The sequence below is a fragment of the Mchenga conophoros genome, linkage group LG5, assembly GCF_057382185.1.
Source record: "Mchenga conophoros isolate Kocher_MC1m ecotype Shallow Benthic linkage group LG5, M_conophoros_male_GT1.1, whole genome shotgun sequence".
Lineage (NCBI taxonomy): Eukaryota > Metazoa > Chordata > Actinopteri > Cichliformes > Cichlidae > Mchenga > Mchenga conophoros.
In genome coordinates, this window is record NC_140530.1 from 38,795,341 (window position 1) to 38,812,179 (window position 16,839).

Consider the following 16,839-nt stretch of genomic DNA (forward strand, 5'->3'; position numbering starts at 1 on the left):
ACATGAAGCTGGAGTGTTCCCGGCATTAGAAACGTACTGTTAAACATTCCCGAGTGCACAGGAACACCAACAAAGGCCAAAACGTCTGCTCACTCTAAAGCAGGGGTCTCAAACTCCAGTCCTCGAGGGCCGGTGTCCTGCAACTTTTCCATGTGTCCCTGTTGCAACACACCTGAATACAATTAGTAGGTCACTAGAAAGACTCTATAGAACTTGACTGCATGCTGAGGTGGCAATTCAGCCATTTGATTCATGTTACAGCAGCTCATGAGTGAATGAACACGGTGCAATAAAAGTACTTTTAGGAGTACATTTTTCAAACACTTACGAACTTACATTTACTTGAGAAGGGTTAGGGGTTACCACTTCAGCATGCTAATTGTATTCAGGTGTACTGCACCAGGGGCACATGGAAAAGTTGCAGGACACCGGCCCTCGAGGACTGGAGTTTGAGACCCCTGCTCTAAAGTTTCTTGAAGGTGTATGGGTGACACTTTCAGTTAAACGACTAAACGAAGTAATGAAGTGGAATCGAGTACTATTAAACGAAGAATGCTGTGAAGAGTTTGCTTTTGAAGGCTTATGTTACACTCCCTGTTTGAAAGTCAGCAGTGGTTCATGTCACCGGGAGGAAAACTCCCAGGTCACTGAGACCTTATCCTCTGAAAGACTTCCTTCAATGCACAGCTCCATCAATAGGTGATGCCCCCCATTTAAACACTACAGTTAAGGCAACATGTCGATGTTAAACTGAGAACTGCTCATTTTGAACTCGATTCAGAAAAGTTTGACAGGAACATGTTTGCCTCTGAGTTGCATCATCACTTCCTCGTTTAACAACACTGAGCGTCCTCAGGAGAGCAGCGGCTGTAGTTTCCTGTTCTTGCTTGATGTGAGACAACTTTCAGCTGCTTAACACGCAGAGGCCTCCTCTGCCGCTTTAGGACGCTCCAGCTGTTTTTAATAGGCGGACACCCGTTACATTACATTAGCTCCTCTTGTACTGCAGATTCAGCTGCAGGAGTTCAGACTGTGTTTGGCATCGTGTTCGCTTCGGCAAGACCAGCCACAAAAAAGACAGCCGGGTCTCATGGCGTAAACAATCTGTCTGTGCTCACGGACACATTCTGTCTTTGTATTTACTTGGATGGATTTTCCATTCTGTGTGTTGTTGTGTCTCTGTTATTTAAACACAGGCTTGTATCTGGATTTCCTTGAAGTGTAGTCATGCAGTGGAAACCTAAAAAGTAGTGCTAGGCCTCACAGGAGGCAGAACAAAGCAGTGATTTCATATTCTCTAACGTCGCCCACATATGAAACTGATTCATGTTTACACATATTTCACTGCAGAAGTGGTTACAACGACAGATATTGTACAATTACAAGTTCAATCTGTAAAGGTTGTTGCTCATGGTGTGGGCCCGATTAGAACCTGACAGCGTTATAAAAAGGGCAGGGATAGCTCAGTAGGTAGAGTGGTGGCCCCATGATCGGAAGGTCGGGGGTTCGATTCCCCTGAACAACTACCCTGAGGTACCCCTGAGCAAGGTACCGTCCCTACACACTGCTCCCCGGGCGCCCAGTGGCTGCCCACTGCTTCACTGAGTGAATGGGTTAAATGCAGAGAGGGATTTTCCCCACGGGGACCAATAAAGTACACTTTCTTTCTTTCTTTCTTTCTTTCTTTCTAAAAGCTTAAAGTTGATCACACTCAGGCAGTGACCGTGTCCGTTACAGAGACTCAATATCAAGCTGTGCAGGAAGCATTGTTTCAATGTGACTTCACTACTGTGTAAGTGAAACAATCGGAGGGTAGATCATTTGACAGATGCACCCCTGTCACACCTTTTTACTGCAGAGCTCTGATCGTACCTGATACCCTCACATATCTATATACCGTATTTTTCAGACCATAAGGCACATTAAGCGAAACAAAACAGTCAGATAAGTCAAACTTTACTCAGCTCATTCTTCTTGCTTCCTCCACTTCTGTACCATTGATTCATTAATGTTGAATTCTCTCACGGCTGCTCTATTCCCATGTTGTTGCAGTATATTAATGACTAACCTCGTATTGTGGATGGATTATCTCAGTTGTTCTCCTGACTGAAGGTTGGGCCATTTACAGCATCCTGCCATGCGATTGCATTTGTCCCCAACCATCAGGAACCTTCACGTTAACTTTTATCGAGTGGAAAAAAGTTAGCGTTCATCCTCCAGCTTTACTGTGTTTATGCTAACATAGCTGTTAGCTAGCCACCACGTAGCACATCATTATATACCAGCTAGTCCAACTTCAGTAACCCTACAAACGTCACTGCTGTTTAGTTTTCTGTCTTCATTTATGTTGGAAGTGATAGCAGAGCTGTACGTTTTAATGTTTCAGAAATCTCTCAGTCAGAACATGCTATATCATGTTTAGGTGGAAACTAGTGAGCTAACTTCCTGCTAACTTTTAACTCTGTTAAATGTAATAAATCCTGTTTTCATGGATGCCTGGATGTTAAACTTCATTGTTACACCTGGTAAAGCAGCAACGCTGATCATTTTATTAAAGATGAAAGAATTTAGACAGTTTTTAACTCTGTAATGCTCCAACAATCCATCAAGCGGTGCGGCTTCGTAGCTTACCAAAGTCGTACTAAAACATTTTTGACAGATTTCTGAGCGCCGTGTAGCACATAAAATCGGTTTCAAGGTCAGTAAGTACAACCAGAGTTCATACATAAGGCACACCGGATTATAAGGCACACTGTCGATTTTTGAGAAAATTAAAGGATTTTAAGTGCGCCTTATAGTGCGGAAAATACAGTATATATAGACATATATGTCTATATTGCTGGATTCACACAGTCTGACAGGCTGATGTTTCTGGGATGCAGCCGGCTATCTGTATAGACAGGGGTGCACATAAGTGATCCACAGGTGTCAAAATAAAAGACACGCACCAGATAAGAAGCATGTTTGCGTACATATAAAAGGCACTGTTTTTGTCCGCTAGAGTGGGATTTTCACGGCACATTCTGCACCACATCTCTGTGCGTTCATCATTTGTTTGAAGCCAGCTCACCTCCTGCAACCACTTTTCCGAGAATACGCGCTTCTTTTGTGGTTTGGACTCCTTTTGAGTTCATGTGTACTGTCTTTTAGTTTATGGGACGTTCCACAATATCTGTCAGTTTAACTACTTTGGTTTTTTTAAAGAATCCATTTCATATCTAAGGAACCTTGGAGGATATGAAATATTTTGTTCTCCCTCCTGCCAAGGTTTTACTGCTCATAAAGACAATATTCAGATATACTGTAATGTAAGCATCAAAGTTTGTATCTCTGCGTTTGTTAATATTTGAATAAGGCTTCATTATTTGCTGGCAGCCATCTTGAAAGCATCAGCTGACTGAACATAGGGACGGAAACACTTGTTGTGTCTCGTTGGGTTCATGTTCGGCGGGTTTTCTGATTGCATAAGAGGTCCATAGGGAGCGCGCTCCAAGGCGTGAGCGATCGAGTCCCGTTCACATCAGAGCGATCATCCTCCGTTCAGCACAAAACAAAGACGTAGGGTGGAGCGCCGTGACCGCGTCGCGCAGTGCAATCTACAGCTTTTCCATGTGATGCAGCAATTTAAATAAACGCAGGAGGTGAACGTGATCCTGACCTGGTTAACTGTTCAAGGAGCTCCACATCCCCCCCTCCCTGTCCCGTGAAAGCACAAAGATGCGTTTCTCCCACAGACTGGAGAAACTCAGGTTTACCATAAAGCTTCAGAATTCTTCTACAGAAGAAAACTCCAAAAAAGAAGCGCAGGAACTGCTCAGGTGGGAGACGACGGCTTATAAAGGTGCGGGTTGTGTTGGAAGAAAAGCTCCACAGAGAAGCCGGAGTCTGAGTTCCATCTTTTTCCCGTCAACCTGCGAGCGACCCGCTGAAGGAGGACGGAGATTGGATGAGCTCGGGCAGATCGCCGTGTCCGTGTGTAACCGATTAAAGAAATAATAGAAAAGAGCAAATTTGTCAGGGATTCTCCAGCGACTGCTCTCACCTTCTCTGACCTGACATTTCAGACTGACCGAGGCTGACCCGTGCGTGTGTGTGTGTGTGTGTGTGTACGTGTGTGTGTGTGTGTGTGTGTGTGTGTGTGTGTGTGTGTGCGCGTGTGTGTGTGTGTGTGTGAGCTGTCAGTATTTATGTGTGTGTCACTTGCCTATTCTCCCCGCTGTCGGTGGCAGGCTGAGTGGTAAGTCAAATATCAATTTCATCCAGAGTCCAATGACCAATTTGCATATTCATGCTGGTGGTTACTTGTATTAAAGCGAGCTGGCGGTGCGTACCACATGTCGCTTATATTTCTGATTAAATGGCGAGGAGAAGGTGAGGCCGACGTGTCCGCTGCGTTCGATATAGAGCTCGATTTCTTTCTTATCAGGCAGTAATTGTCATGTGATGCATCCTGCAGATGTACCTGACGGTGCATGCACGGCAGAGGAGGAGAGAACACTGCGACGCTGCTCTAACTGGCGAGAGGATCAAACTCATTTACATTTGCTCGACTGCTGCACTTCCTGTGAGAGTGCTGCTCGCCTTTTGCCATTTACCCACCAAACATTAAGGTATATAATGACACACCTCTCTCTGTGGCGTGACAACAGCCTGACTCTTGTACCTACAGCTGCTGTTAATAAAGCAGCGAATCAAAGTGCTGATTTGGGGAAGAAGGAGCGGTCTAATGTGAGGCGTTTGTCTACAGCCTCGTGCTCTCCTGCAGCACTCGTTGCTTCTCATACCCGCCTCTTCCTCCGGATGCTTACCATGAAGTGATTAAATACTGAGCCAGGTTGATGGCGATCGGCGTGCCGCTGATGGTGACGTGGCGGTCGCTGGTGCTGTCGATCTGACTGCCGATCTTGATCTGAGCCCCCGATACCTGCCGGATCTCGTTTATCTTGGTGCCCTGGCGGCCGATGATTGAGCCAATCAGCTGTGAGGAGGGAGACACGGAGAGGATTAGAGGCTTTTACAGGTGGACCGTGGCTTCAGTGAACTCTGACGGTGGCAAATGCAAAGACTTTCAAAGCACTTGGTTGTCTGTGAGCCTTAATGTGATGATTTTCTCACTTGTTGACAGCATGTAACTGGAAGCTCAGCTTACTTACCAGTTTGAGGTCTGTTTTTTGTTTCCCTGCACTTGCTGTCAGACCCTCAGTCTGCCTTTACATCTGGTGTGACGGGTTAAAAAACTCACGGCTCGTAGACCTTCTAACTTCCCCACATGAACCTCCAGCCTTCGTTCTCTGCCTTCAGTTTATTTTCCATCCTTCCATCTTGTTATCTGCTGGTGTCTAATAATATGGGACAGCACCAGGCGGTGAACTCTGACTCATCTGCCTGCCGTGAGCTGGGCGAGGGTCCCGGTGTGAGCTATCCTGGTCTCAGCGGGGGTTTGTCACACAGTAGGTGTCACAGCAACCACAGACAGGTAGTTACTGAGCTCACCTCTGTGTCAGTAAATGTGTCTCATTATTTTTTTTTTAAGACGGCAGGCTTGTCAGGTGGCAGCATGTCTGCACGGTGCCAGCTATGCATCTGGAGCTAAATTTATAAGAAATGAAACTGTTCTGTCTGATGCATTTTTGCAGTTAAGAAGGCAAAAAAAGTTGGGAGGTAACTGAAAGATTTTGTAATTACAAGACTTGTTTATCCTAATTATAAGACGAGGACTGAGAGGTCAGGGCTGGAACAGACGGGGGGGGGGGGGGTTTCCAGCTATAAAAGTTTGTTCCAGAGGAGGAAACACGGCTGGCTAGGTAAAAGTGCAGCTCTGAACAGATGAACAACGAGCGCTACCCTCAGTAAGTAAAGAGGACTCACATTTCACAACTGTGAAAACTTTGCCATCACTTCTTTCTTCAACTCTCGTGTAAAGTATCTATAAAGTTCCTCTGAGCCATTAAACAGAAGCTCCCCGGACCTGTGACAATCCCAGATCACCTGCTTCCTTTTAAGGAACAGATAAAAAAGATCAAACCAAAGCCTGGCTCTGAATATTTTTAGACAAAGCATTTTAAAGACTTGTTCTTCCTGCTGATATTTTCTCTTTCAGCTCTAAAAATGAGGAGCAGACGAGGTCAGGCGTATTTGGAGGATATAAAAGTTATGCAAAGGAGATAATGAAGACTAATGTCAGCGTGCAGGCTGTTGGTGTCATCCAATTAAAAACATAACACCAATATGATGCCCACTGTGGAAACTGGTAAAGAATGAGCCAATTAACCCTCGGCACAGCTGATTGGCCTGAAATTGATCACAGCAGAAGATGTATAATTGATTAACTTTATCATCTGCAGTGAATTGTTTGCTCATATATTACAGATTATGTATATGTGTCATTTCAGGTTAATGACTTGTTATGACAGGAAGTTTCTTCTGAAGTCCTGACTTCAGCGAACTCGTTTTGACGGGAACGACGGCGGCACGCGAAGGAGCGTTTCCTGTCGTGTTCCTCCCGTTCCAGAGCGCATCTTCAAAACCAGCTAAAGCCATAAGACGCGATTCTGGTCAATCTATGAAATGGAGAAATGCTGTCTGAAAAATAAGCTCTGTTGTTGCTGCAGACTCAACTGGGAACAATTATTCTTTAAAAGCATCACTTGTATCAGCTCACTGAAAATGGGCAGAATTGATATGGGATGCATTTCTATGTAATTTAAAGTTTGGGTTATTACTTGAAGCACTGATGAACCATCAGGAGCATCTCCTTTAATGCCTCGGATTAAAGCAGCCCTCTGTTTGACATGTGGACAGAAGCTCCTCTCTCTGCTGAGCCACCACCATCCTCTTCTTTTTAAAGCATGACTCATCGCTGCTCTCGGCTTCTCACTTTAATCCACTAACGACCCCGAGCTTCCCTTTAGTCACTTTTTGCCTTCATCTCATTCGTTGCTTTATTGCCTCCCTGTAACGGCCTCTTTCTGTTCCTCTGTGCACGAAAGAGTGAGTAGATCTGCACTGTAGAGAGGTATTCTCAGAAAGGTCTTTGATAATTTAAGTGTGTGTCTGTGTGCGTGCGCATTAGAGACACTGACAAACAAAGTGCTGGCCAATGACAACCGGGTTACAACCATTTGCATGAGATCCCTCTTAGCCGCTGTTTGACCTCACAAACGTGCTCATTGAATAATTACCATCCTCCTGTGAGTCACCACCAGCAGACTGGCAGATATCCAGGGAAACAAAGATGTACACACACACTAACCTTTAAATGTCTCCATCTCTGATTGCTGAACAAGTATTAACACAGTTTAAAGTCATACAGGTGCGTGACTACCTGTGGATGAAGACGTCTGTGCACAGACTCACTGAATACTGGTTAAATATGTTCGTACATCAGGGGTCATCAGTCAGCATGAAGACACGCAGAAAATTTTCACTTTTATTTTGAAAAACTGCAAAAAGTTTCTTATTGGTGAGACTGTAGCACTTTTTCTAGCTCAGGGTTTTTTTTATTTTGCTGGCTAACCTGAGAGTTGCTATCAGCCTGCTTCCCTTGAGTTTAGCTTAAATTCAGTTTTTATTATATACAGTGTTGGAAAGGTTACTTTTAAAATGTATTCCGTTACAGAATACAGAATACATGCCCCAAAATGTATTCTGTAACGTATTCCGTTACGTTACTCAATGAGAGTAACGTATTCTGAATACTTTGGATTACTTAATATATTATCGTGCTTTTTACAACAACGTGAATGTGCTATTGCTGTGTGATTTATTACTGTTACTGAAGGTCCGCGACTCCGAACTGTAGTAAAGGGACCTCTGACTAATACGGCGGGGTCCCTGTCGGCTCGTAGCCGAAAAATAGCTTTACTTTGTTGTGTGGGTCAATTTTTCTTGCGAGAGACAGAGAGAGGCGTTGAAAGACTGCTGCAACGGAACTTATTGTTTTCGGAGGAAAACACGAACACGGTGTACAGTCGAGTCTTAATAGCTTACTTACAGCTGGGCTCGTCAGGCTCTCTTCTTGGCTGCAGTGGTTATTATTATATTTACATGCTTCCAGCTCCCGTTTTTGCTCGACGACAACTCGTACCTTTCCACTCCCCTTTTTCTCCCTCCTCGCGCTCACAGACACATAACGTGTGTGGCAGTCCATTCTCCCTGCAACACGGACTACACTGCCCATGATGCTGCATTCTTTAGAGCTATGCTTGTAGCATTCTGCCTGTTAGCTTAGCACAACAACAACAACAACGAAAAGGCGCTCTCTCACCCAGGAAACACACAGTCGCAGAGAGAGAGAGAGAGAGCGTCGCCCTGTAACCATGGCAACCGTAACGCTGCCGCCTGGAACGAAAGAACGTAGCTGTCAAACAAAACCCAAACAGTCCTGACCCGCGACAATATGAAACAGGAAAGTACCGCAGTGTAATCCATTTATTTCAACAAAGTAACTGTATTCTGAATACCACCTTTTTAAACGGTAACTGTAACGGAATACAGTTACTCATATTTTGTATTCTAAATACGTAACGGCGGTACATGTATTCCGTTACTCCCCAACACTGATTATATAGCACCAACAACAATCCGGTCGTTCAGTCTGACGTCACTAGCCGTGTCTGGGCCTAAACTCCGCTGCAGGTCCATATATCAAACGATCACTATGGCATTACTGAGAGTTGAAAACTGTCTAAAGTCTTTCATCTTTAATAAAATGATCAGCGTTCTGCTCTACCAGGTGTAACAATTGAGTTTAACATCCAGGCATCCATGAAAACGGAATTTATGACATTTAACGGAGTTAGAAGTTAGCAGGGAGTTAGCTCGCTAGCTTCTATCTAAATACAATATAGCATGTCCTGACTGCGGGGTTTTGGAAACAAATTCAAACGTACAGCTCTGTTATCACTTCCAGCATAAATGAAGACAGAAAACTAAACAGCAGTGACGTTTGTAGGGTTACTGAAGTTTGGCTAGCTGGTATATAACGATGTGCTACGTGATCGCTAGCGACACAGCTATGTTAGCATAATATAAACAAGCTAACTTTTTTTCCACTCGATAAAAGTTAACGTGAGTGTTCTCGGTGGTCAGGAACAAATGTAATCGCATGGCAGGATGCTGTAAAAGGACCAAACTTCAGCCAGGAGAACAACTGAGATAATCCATCCCCAATACGAGGTTAGTCATTCATATACTGCAGCATGGGCTGGGCTGTAGTTACATCCTAAGGTTTTAAAAACTGAGCTTAAATAAATGATTAGCGGTAATAAAAGCCGAGGGAGGTCAACAGTGATCACTGACTGTTTTAGGAGCTTTTTGAGATTAAATAGAAGAAAATACAAAACATTAAACATGGTAACAACACAAAAGCCATATTAAACGCAGACTACTTTAGACCCGGAAGTAGGATTCGTCGCGTCATCACTTAACGACCAGATAGTTGGCCTATGGTGCTTTACACTGTGAGGTAAAGACAATAATGCAGAGAAAACCCCAACCATCAGACTATGGTTATGAACAAGCACTTGGCGACAGTGGGAAGGAAAAACCCCCTTTTAACAACCTCGAGTGGAGCCAGGCTCACACTTCTACACTTGCACGCTCTGTGACAGCCTTCAGTGATGTGATGACTCACTTAGTAAGAACTAAAATCACTGCATTTTGTTCTTTGTAGCTTTCAGCACTTGTAGACTTGGACCTAAAAACCAGCTGCTTAGCTTCGTCTAGATTAAAGTCTAGCTCTTCACACCAGAAACTCGAGACCATCTGCTCGTCTGAAGGTGACGGAGACGCCCGTGTCTATTACATAAACCTCCTCGTCAGATTCGGAGACGGCTTTTCACACTGGATAATACACCTTATGTTTTCTGTTTGGTTTGTGTTATTTTCATGTTTGTCATTACTTGGCCTTCATCCTGCGAGGCTCTTTGGTCATGTCTTCCATGCCAAAAGTAAATCCAAGAATTCTGGCATTATGGATAACATGGAGAATTTACATGAATGCTTCAGCTCGCCGACAGCCCGCCAAGCAGCTCATGCAGCTCCTGGTAGAAGCAGTGAACAACAAAGTGGATGCAAACCATGGTTCTGGCGGTCACGCACGCCTCAACTTGAAACAAAGCAATTTCTTTGCATGTGGCTTTGACGTCTCCTCCTCTTATATCTGCACTGATGAAGAACCTTGAACCTTGATGTGAAAGTGTTGACGATGCCTGTCGTTCAGGCGAATACTACCTGCGCCATAATGCCGAACCTTAATGAATGTGGCAGTGATGAGGTGACCAGCACGGTGAGTATACTGGTGGCTAAAGACCTGCTGTTATTTTCAGGAATGAGATGATCCTGGGATTTCCTTCTTTCATGCCAAAACTCTGGACTAAATGAAGACGTCGAATGATTGGGGAGTGGAAAGCCTCCTGTCTGGTACGGTGCCCGAACCACTGATAACACCCAACTCACGAACTAAGTACTTAAAATATTGCTCATATTTGATCTTCAATGTAAATAAAAATGACGTGACGGGAAGGATGAGCGCGGGGCGACTGGGGAGACGAGGTTTGTTTTTTGCTCCGTCTCCAAGGTTGGTTGCTCTGGAAATGTGTGGTTTTCACAGGATGCCGTGTTCCCCAGCGAGCAGCTTTGTGTAAGAGCTGGTGGGTAAAATCAGCTTGAAGCCGAAGCGCAGGGGAGGACGAGGACAGGGCGAGGGCTATTTTTGGGCGATTCCCTGCTGCCTCTGTAATTTGGAGAGGTTTACTGAAGGAGAGAGGGGGGAGACTGCTGTTGTTAAATCGCTAACTGTGAGCTATAGGATGTCATTAAGCTGCTCTGCTTGGCTCTGCTCAGTGACTCACAAACATATCACACACTTGCATGCGCCGGGTCTTAAGCTCCTCTCTGCTGTGTGCTTTTGTGCGTCTTATTCTCTCCGGCCAGTCGTCAACGCACACGAGCGGGGCTGCACGTCTGATGCGTTTCTCTGCACGAGTCTGTCCACGCTAACGGCACACAAAGGCCTGAATGGAGGCCCCGAGAGGCCTCGAAACTGCGACTTCATTTAAACCTGGAAGGTGACGGCACCTGCGGAGGTGTTGATTATCTTGTCAGAATGGAGATGGAGAGTTTCCGGGAAAGAAATGACCTCGCGCTGCTGTTTTTCTTTTCTCGAGCTGAAGCCACAGAGAGGCCAGTGTGACTGAACACGACTGTGTGAATTCCTCAGGAGAAATCAAGTCTCCTGTTAGGCAATGAGGCATGGATAAAGATAGTGTTATTTCTTTACTAACGCCGGCCCTCATCACAGACTATTATCCAGGTGCAGAAACATCTCATCTTTAACCCTCCTCACTAATAATTACTGCTTTGAATGAACCTGCTGCTCCTTTGCTCCTTTGGCACATCTTTGTATTCACAAGCAGATATTAAAGATCTTCTCTTGATAAACAGATCACAGCAGGCTGATAGCAGCTACACATCAGCCTTTTTCAGAAGCACTGACGAGGACAAAAATATCGAGAGAGCGAAGTGCCATCTGCAGGTTTATACTGTAGTTTGCTCGACCTCTCAGTCACCGGCCAAGGAGCAACCTCTAGAGCTGCAAAACTGAGCCAAGGCACTAGTGCCAAAAACTGCAGTTCCTCTAACGTCCACTCGAGGCTCCAGCAGTGAGTCAGTGCCCAAAGTCTCCTGCGTTAAAACCCTGAACTTCAGAGCAGACACAGGCGGCAGTAGCTGCTAGCCTCCCTCAGTTACTGGAGTCCCTGAGCTGGACCTCTGGACCTTCTGGAGCATTTTTAATCCAATTATCTGATCAATAATATGGCTGCTGTGGAGTTAACGGTACTAAGAGACAATCTCAGAAGTCTGAGCTCCAGTTTCAGGGAGTGAAATTCAAGGATTTCATTTGGATGTTGCTGAATACTGATTGGCAGATATCAGGTCATTCATGGCTCCAAAAAGCTGACGTGTTAGTGACGGTCCAGAAACGTCCGTCCGGCCATGTGAACGTTGCCGTCTCAGTATGCACACTATGAATATGAATGATTCGTGCAGGGAAATGTAAACTGGAGTTCGTTTGAACAGTGATGCATTCACTTGTTTAAAAAAAATCACTTTTTAAACTGAAGTTAATAAAGTTATTTAAAGTGATCCAGCTGCTGACAGGATGTCAGACATTTAAAATTAAGCACTGTGAAGACCCAGAGCCTGTTTCCTGTTAATCATCCCTGACACCCAGTAGATGTAAAGGGTTCGCTTGAATTTGTTGTCCTCATATTAGTGTGTGTGTGTGTGTGTGTGTGTGTGTGTGTGTGTGTGTGTGTGTGTGTGTGTGTGTGTGGACAGAGCTGATGGCAGCTCTAAGCAGCTGATGTGTGACAGACTGAATGACTGGCTAACACTCGCTGATGGATGCCGAGAGAGGCAAAGTGGAGGAAGAGTCAAGTGAGGCAGAAAGAGGGAATATATATACTCTCACTGTGTCAATGGGAAAAACACACTGTCTGGCTGTGCTCGGGCTCCTCCCGCTCACATTCTCCTATTTAGCACCGTGTACGTGCAGATAGTCAGTGAACCACATCTAAACCAGCGTTTGGTGCTTTTTATGAACGTTCATGCTGAGCACACACAGTCAGCTTGTTGCTGCTGGTCAACAGCCTTAAACCCGTGAAGTGGACAAGAGTAAAGTGAAGGTAGCTCGCAGGTCAGGAGGTAGAGCAGGTCATCTACCAATCAGAAGGGCAGTGGCTCAATCCTGGGGGACGTAGGTCACGGAAGAACAAAAACATCTTGTGTGTCCTCAGATTTGAGTAGAAAAGTCCAAAAACTAATAGTTAAAAAATGGAAATAAAGACATTTCAAAGTAAAACCAACATGTCCCCATTTCCCGTTTGTGTTGCATTTTTCACAGTTTCACTACAACTCGGAGAGTAGCAGGAAAGTGTCTGTAGACACGTCCATCACTTCTGTTCATTCAGTCTCTTCAGCATACATTGTTACCGTGATTGTCCAAAATCATGGACAATCTCACATGGTCTATAAAACATCAATATTGATTAAAAACAATGCAAATATTTTAAAAGCTTAATATTAATATACAGCCTGGCTTCACGTTTTCAGAAAACGTCCATTATGAGGCACCAACTTCATCTCAGGCAGCAGACTTCAAAGGATTTAACAGGAATAACTAGTCAGCCGTTGGTTCTCCAGTTTCCACAACAGGTTACATTCGAGGCTTTAGCCTCCCTACAGGTATGCTCTAGCTGCAAGCCTCTTTGCAACCCACCTCGATGTGCATAGAAAAGGCAGTGAGGTCGCAGAAACAGACCCGTGCCACCAAATATAAGAGATGCAAACAGCAGTCAGAAAACTGTCGTGATCGGACTAAATGAGCAACGTTAATGTCTGAGGTCACAGACTCTGATCTTGGCTCATGTGATTAGGTAGAGGATCATCAGGGGGTCCTTTGTCCCTCTTTGGGGGGAAACTCCCACTGGGTTTAAATCTGGGACTCTCCACCATTTGACCTTAGAACTGAAGAAGCTTCTCGGATGAAGGTGAAACGTCTTCAAGCAACTCAAACAAGTCCAGACGCTTTTCTTTGCAAGCTCCTTAGACGACTCTGACCTTTGAGCACCAAATTCTAATGAGCTCATTGCTGAGACAGACGGACAGACATTTCATCCAGGTGCTTAAAACACTGTGTTTGAGTAAGTTAATCCTGACCTGCTAACCACAGAGAGAGCTCCACAGCTCAGTGTGAGTCACGTTATGTTGTCATAATTTTCCTTTTATCATGCGAGTTTGAACACTCACACAAAGTACATGTCAGCTGTAAGCCAATGATCGGGCATGGAGTCCTATTACAGAAGCATGTAAACAGCTTAATGAGCTGGATCATGGTGTGTAAACACAGCCAAACCAAAGAGAGGGCGAAGCATCAAACGGCTGAGCTGAGGCTGAGGGGGGAGGGGGGGAGGCTGAGGGGGGAGGGGGGGAGGCTGGGTGGCCAGAAGCTGTCACAGGAACAAAAGGTCGCCGCTTTGACCTCGAAACAGTCGACACGTCCATCAAACGTCACACGTCCTTGAGCACGATACTGAACTGTTAAGTGTCTGAAAAAAAGCCACTGGGAGCTCTGCAGGGCTGCTCACAGAGAGGAACCGGGCGGGGGCGGGGCCAGCAGTCGGGGGGGTGGGGGTTGTGGGAGAACACAGCTGATGATATACTGCAACACCCCTCCAGGTCCAGGTGCTGATTACACTCACAAAACATGATATAAAATCTAAACGCAACCTTGAACTGAACACACGTTTTCTAATGATGGGAAAATATCAACTCGTTAGCTTAATTAAAGCTGAGAAGAAGCTGTGACTGAAGCCAGCGTGTGCCACACATCTGCCCACTGAAACCACTAAAACCATTCATTTGCACTCTGTGTTATCTGCAGCACTTCACAGCAACCAAAAACTGCAGCCGCACAATTTCAGACTCAAATCTCTGAAAAGTTTGGAGCTGCATGTTTACATCTGACAAAGCAGCAGAAATATAAATGTATGAAGAGGCAGAGGAGCAGCATTGATTTCATTTTTCAGACGAAGCTTCATCTCCGCGGCTGGAGGTTGGCGTGGAGTTTGAATGTTCGGAGAGACAAACGGGGAATGCAAACACACCGACCGACTTCAGCATCACGTTCGCGCTAACATCGTTACACACTGTAAAGCTGCTGTTCTAGCTCAATAAAGGAGGAGGAGGAGCTGCTCTCGATAAGATCAGCAGTTCAAAACCACAGAAAGCCGGAGTGGGCTGAGAGGAGGAGAAACGCTGAAGAGGAGGAGGAAGCTCGTGTAGGAGTGAGCACGAGCTGACCTGTAGGCATGTGTTTTTGTGTAGGTAGAAGGAGATTAGCGGCCGGAGTCACGCTACACTTTCACTCACAAACTTAGAACAGCAAACACGCCTCCTCTGGAGCTGAGCTCTCTCTTACTCACATCGTTGGGAATGAGCAACTCCTGAGACGTGGTTTGGGAATTAGCCTCCATCCCTCCTGGGAGAGAGAGAAGAAAGAGAAAATTCATTTTGAATGATTAGAAAACGTCCAAATCATCAGGGATCAAAACACAACAAACCCCCAATGGCTTCTTTTTCATCACCGTCCTCCACAAACGGGGACTTAGTTTGACTTTGATAAGAGCAAAGTGGGAGGGAAACTGAAAGAAGGGCAAAGCTAGAACAAAGAAGGAAAAACGTTTCAACAAATCATATTTTTATTTTACCCCATTAATAGAAAATGAAGGAATCTCTGTTTGCGCTTTAATAACACTGTTTCTGATTTGGTGAGCACAGCTGGAGTCAGGATGGGTGGTCAGCGTTACTTACTGTACATACATACTCTCCTTTCTTCCTGCTGCTTTCATGACTTTACTTTCAGAAGGAAAGTTTCTGTCAGGGTTAAAACTTCCTGCTGTCCAGTTTATCGTCCCTGCGATCAGGACTCGCTGACCACGGTTTGCAGTACCGATATATTTGTGCCCTGGATGATTCTATCCAACCGGCTAACGAGGAGCCAAAAAACTGATACGCTTTACCCGGACCTTCCCCTCGTTTACGTCCTTTGCTGCAGAAAGGTTTGATCGCTCTGAAACTCTGTGTGTGTGAGTGTGAGTGTGTGAGACACCCATCCAACCACGTCTGATGAGTTTTCTACCTGGACTGGGTTGAAATAATCAGTCGCCCCCACGTGACGACTCTCTCGTCGATGGTTCTTTTTGCTGCTTCCGCTTTTCTTTCTTTCCTTTTTCTTCATCCTTTCTCATCTTTTCCTCCCTCCCTGCCTTAGTTTTCATTCTTAAATCTCTTTCATTTTCCTTGTTCCCCATGCCTCACGCACTCATGTTTTCCATCTGTTTCCTCTCTGGTTCTTCTGTTCTTTCTCTCATTTCCTTCTTTCCATTTTCTCCTTTTCTTTATCTTCGTTGTACATGTACACTGACAAAAAACTGGCTATTTTATTCTATTCTATTCTTCTTCTCTGTCCTTTTGTCTTTTTTCTCCTACCTCTTTTCTGTCTTTCACTTCTGTCCTCTGGTCCCTTGTCCTCTTATATAGTTGCTGCTTTCCCTCCTTGAGGAACGTCAGAACCTGATTGGCTCCTCTGAAGAGGTGGAGGTGGAGTTCTCTCCTTTGCTACAAAAACCGCATCTGTGACAAATTATTCAATTTCCTGAATTGAATTGTTTTAACGATGCCATCTCTGCGGTCTTATTATTAACGAGGCCAACACAATCAGCTGTTTGCTCAGTCACACCTTTGATTTCCACCTTTTAGTCGATTAGCGGAGCCGTTCTGCAGAGCGGCGTGGAGCCTCACCGATGCAGCCAGAAATCTGCCGGCCAGGTTCGAGTACAGAGAGCTGCTCTGCAGTCGGCCTGTAAGCTCAGCTGGATGCTCCAAATCAAAGCCACCAGGCACAGATTCTAATTCAGAGCCGCGCTGCAGAATGAAGCTCGTGCAGCATTCATTACCTCATTATGTACTTGAAAAGATGTCCCACAAACAGAGACGCAGACAGGAGAGAGAGCATTGTGCATTTTAAAGGCTGAACTCGGAGGATGTCTGATAACATTCACACATTTTTACAAACATCTCTGTTGTTTTTGATAAAGAGAATGATGAAACTCGACGTAATGACTTTTCCAAAATGAAAATAAGGTTTTTGAATAAGAGGCTGCAGACTTTGACGTCTGTTTTTAGTCCTTTTATTCAAAGTCGAATGTGTGCAGACTGAACACGTATGCGTCTGCTGACAGCTCGTCTCTCTCGCGCTCACGTGCACGTCACCAA

The 16,839-nt window shown here is 45.1% G+C and overlaps 1 protein-coding gene across 1 annotated transcript in view; it reads right to left on the bottom strand.

The window, feature by feature from the left end:
• Nucleotides 1-16,839, bottom strand: part of pcbp4 (poly(rC) binding protein 4) — a 33,327-nt gene that overhangs the window by 2,684 nt on the left and 13,804 nt on the right. The window contains exons 5-6 of the mRNA XM_085275695.1: nt 14,988-15,043; nt 4,809-4,978 (exon numbers count right to left, since the gene is read on the bottom strand). Coding sequence (XP_085131821.1) covers nt 4,809-4,978; nt 14,988-15,043 — 226 coding nt within the window. The remainder of the gene's footprint in view (nt 1-4,808; nt 4,979-14,987; nt 15,044-16,839) is intronic.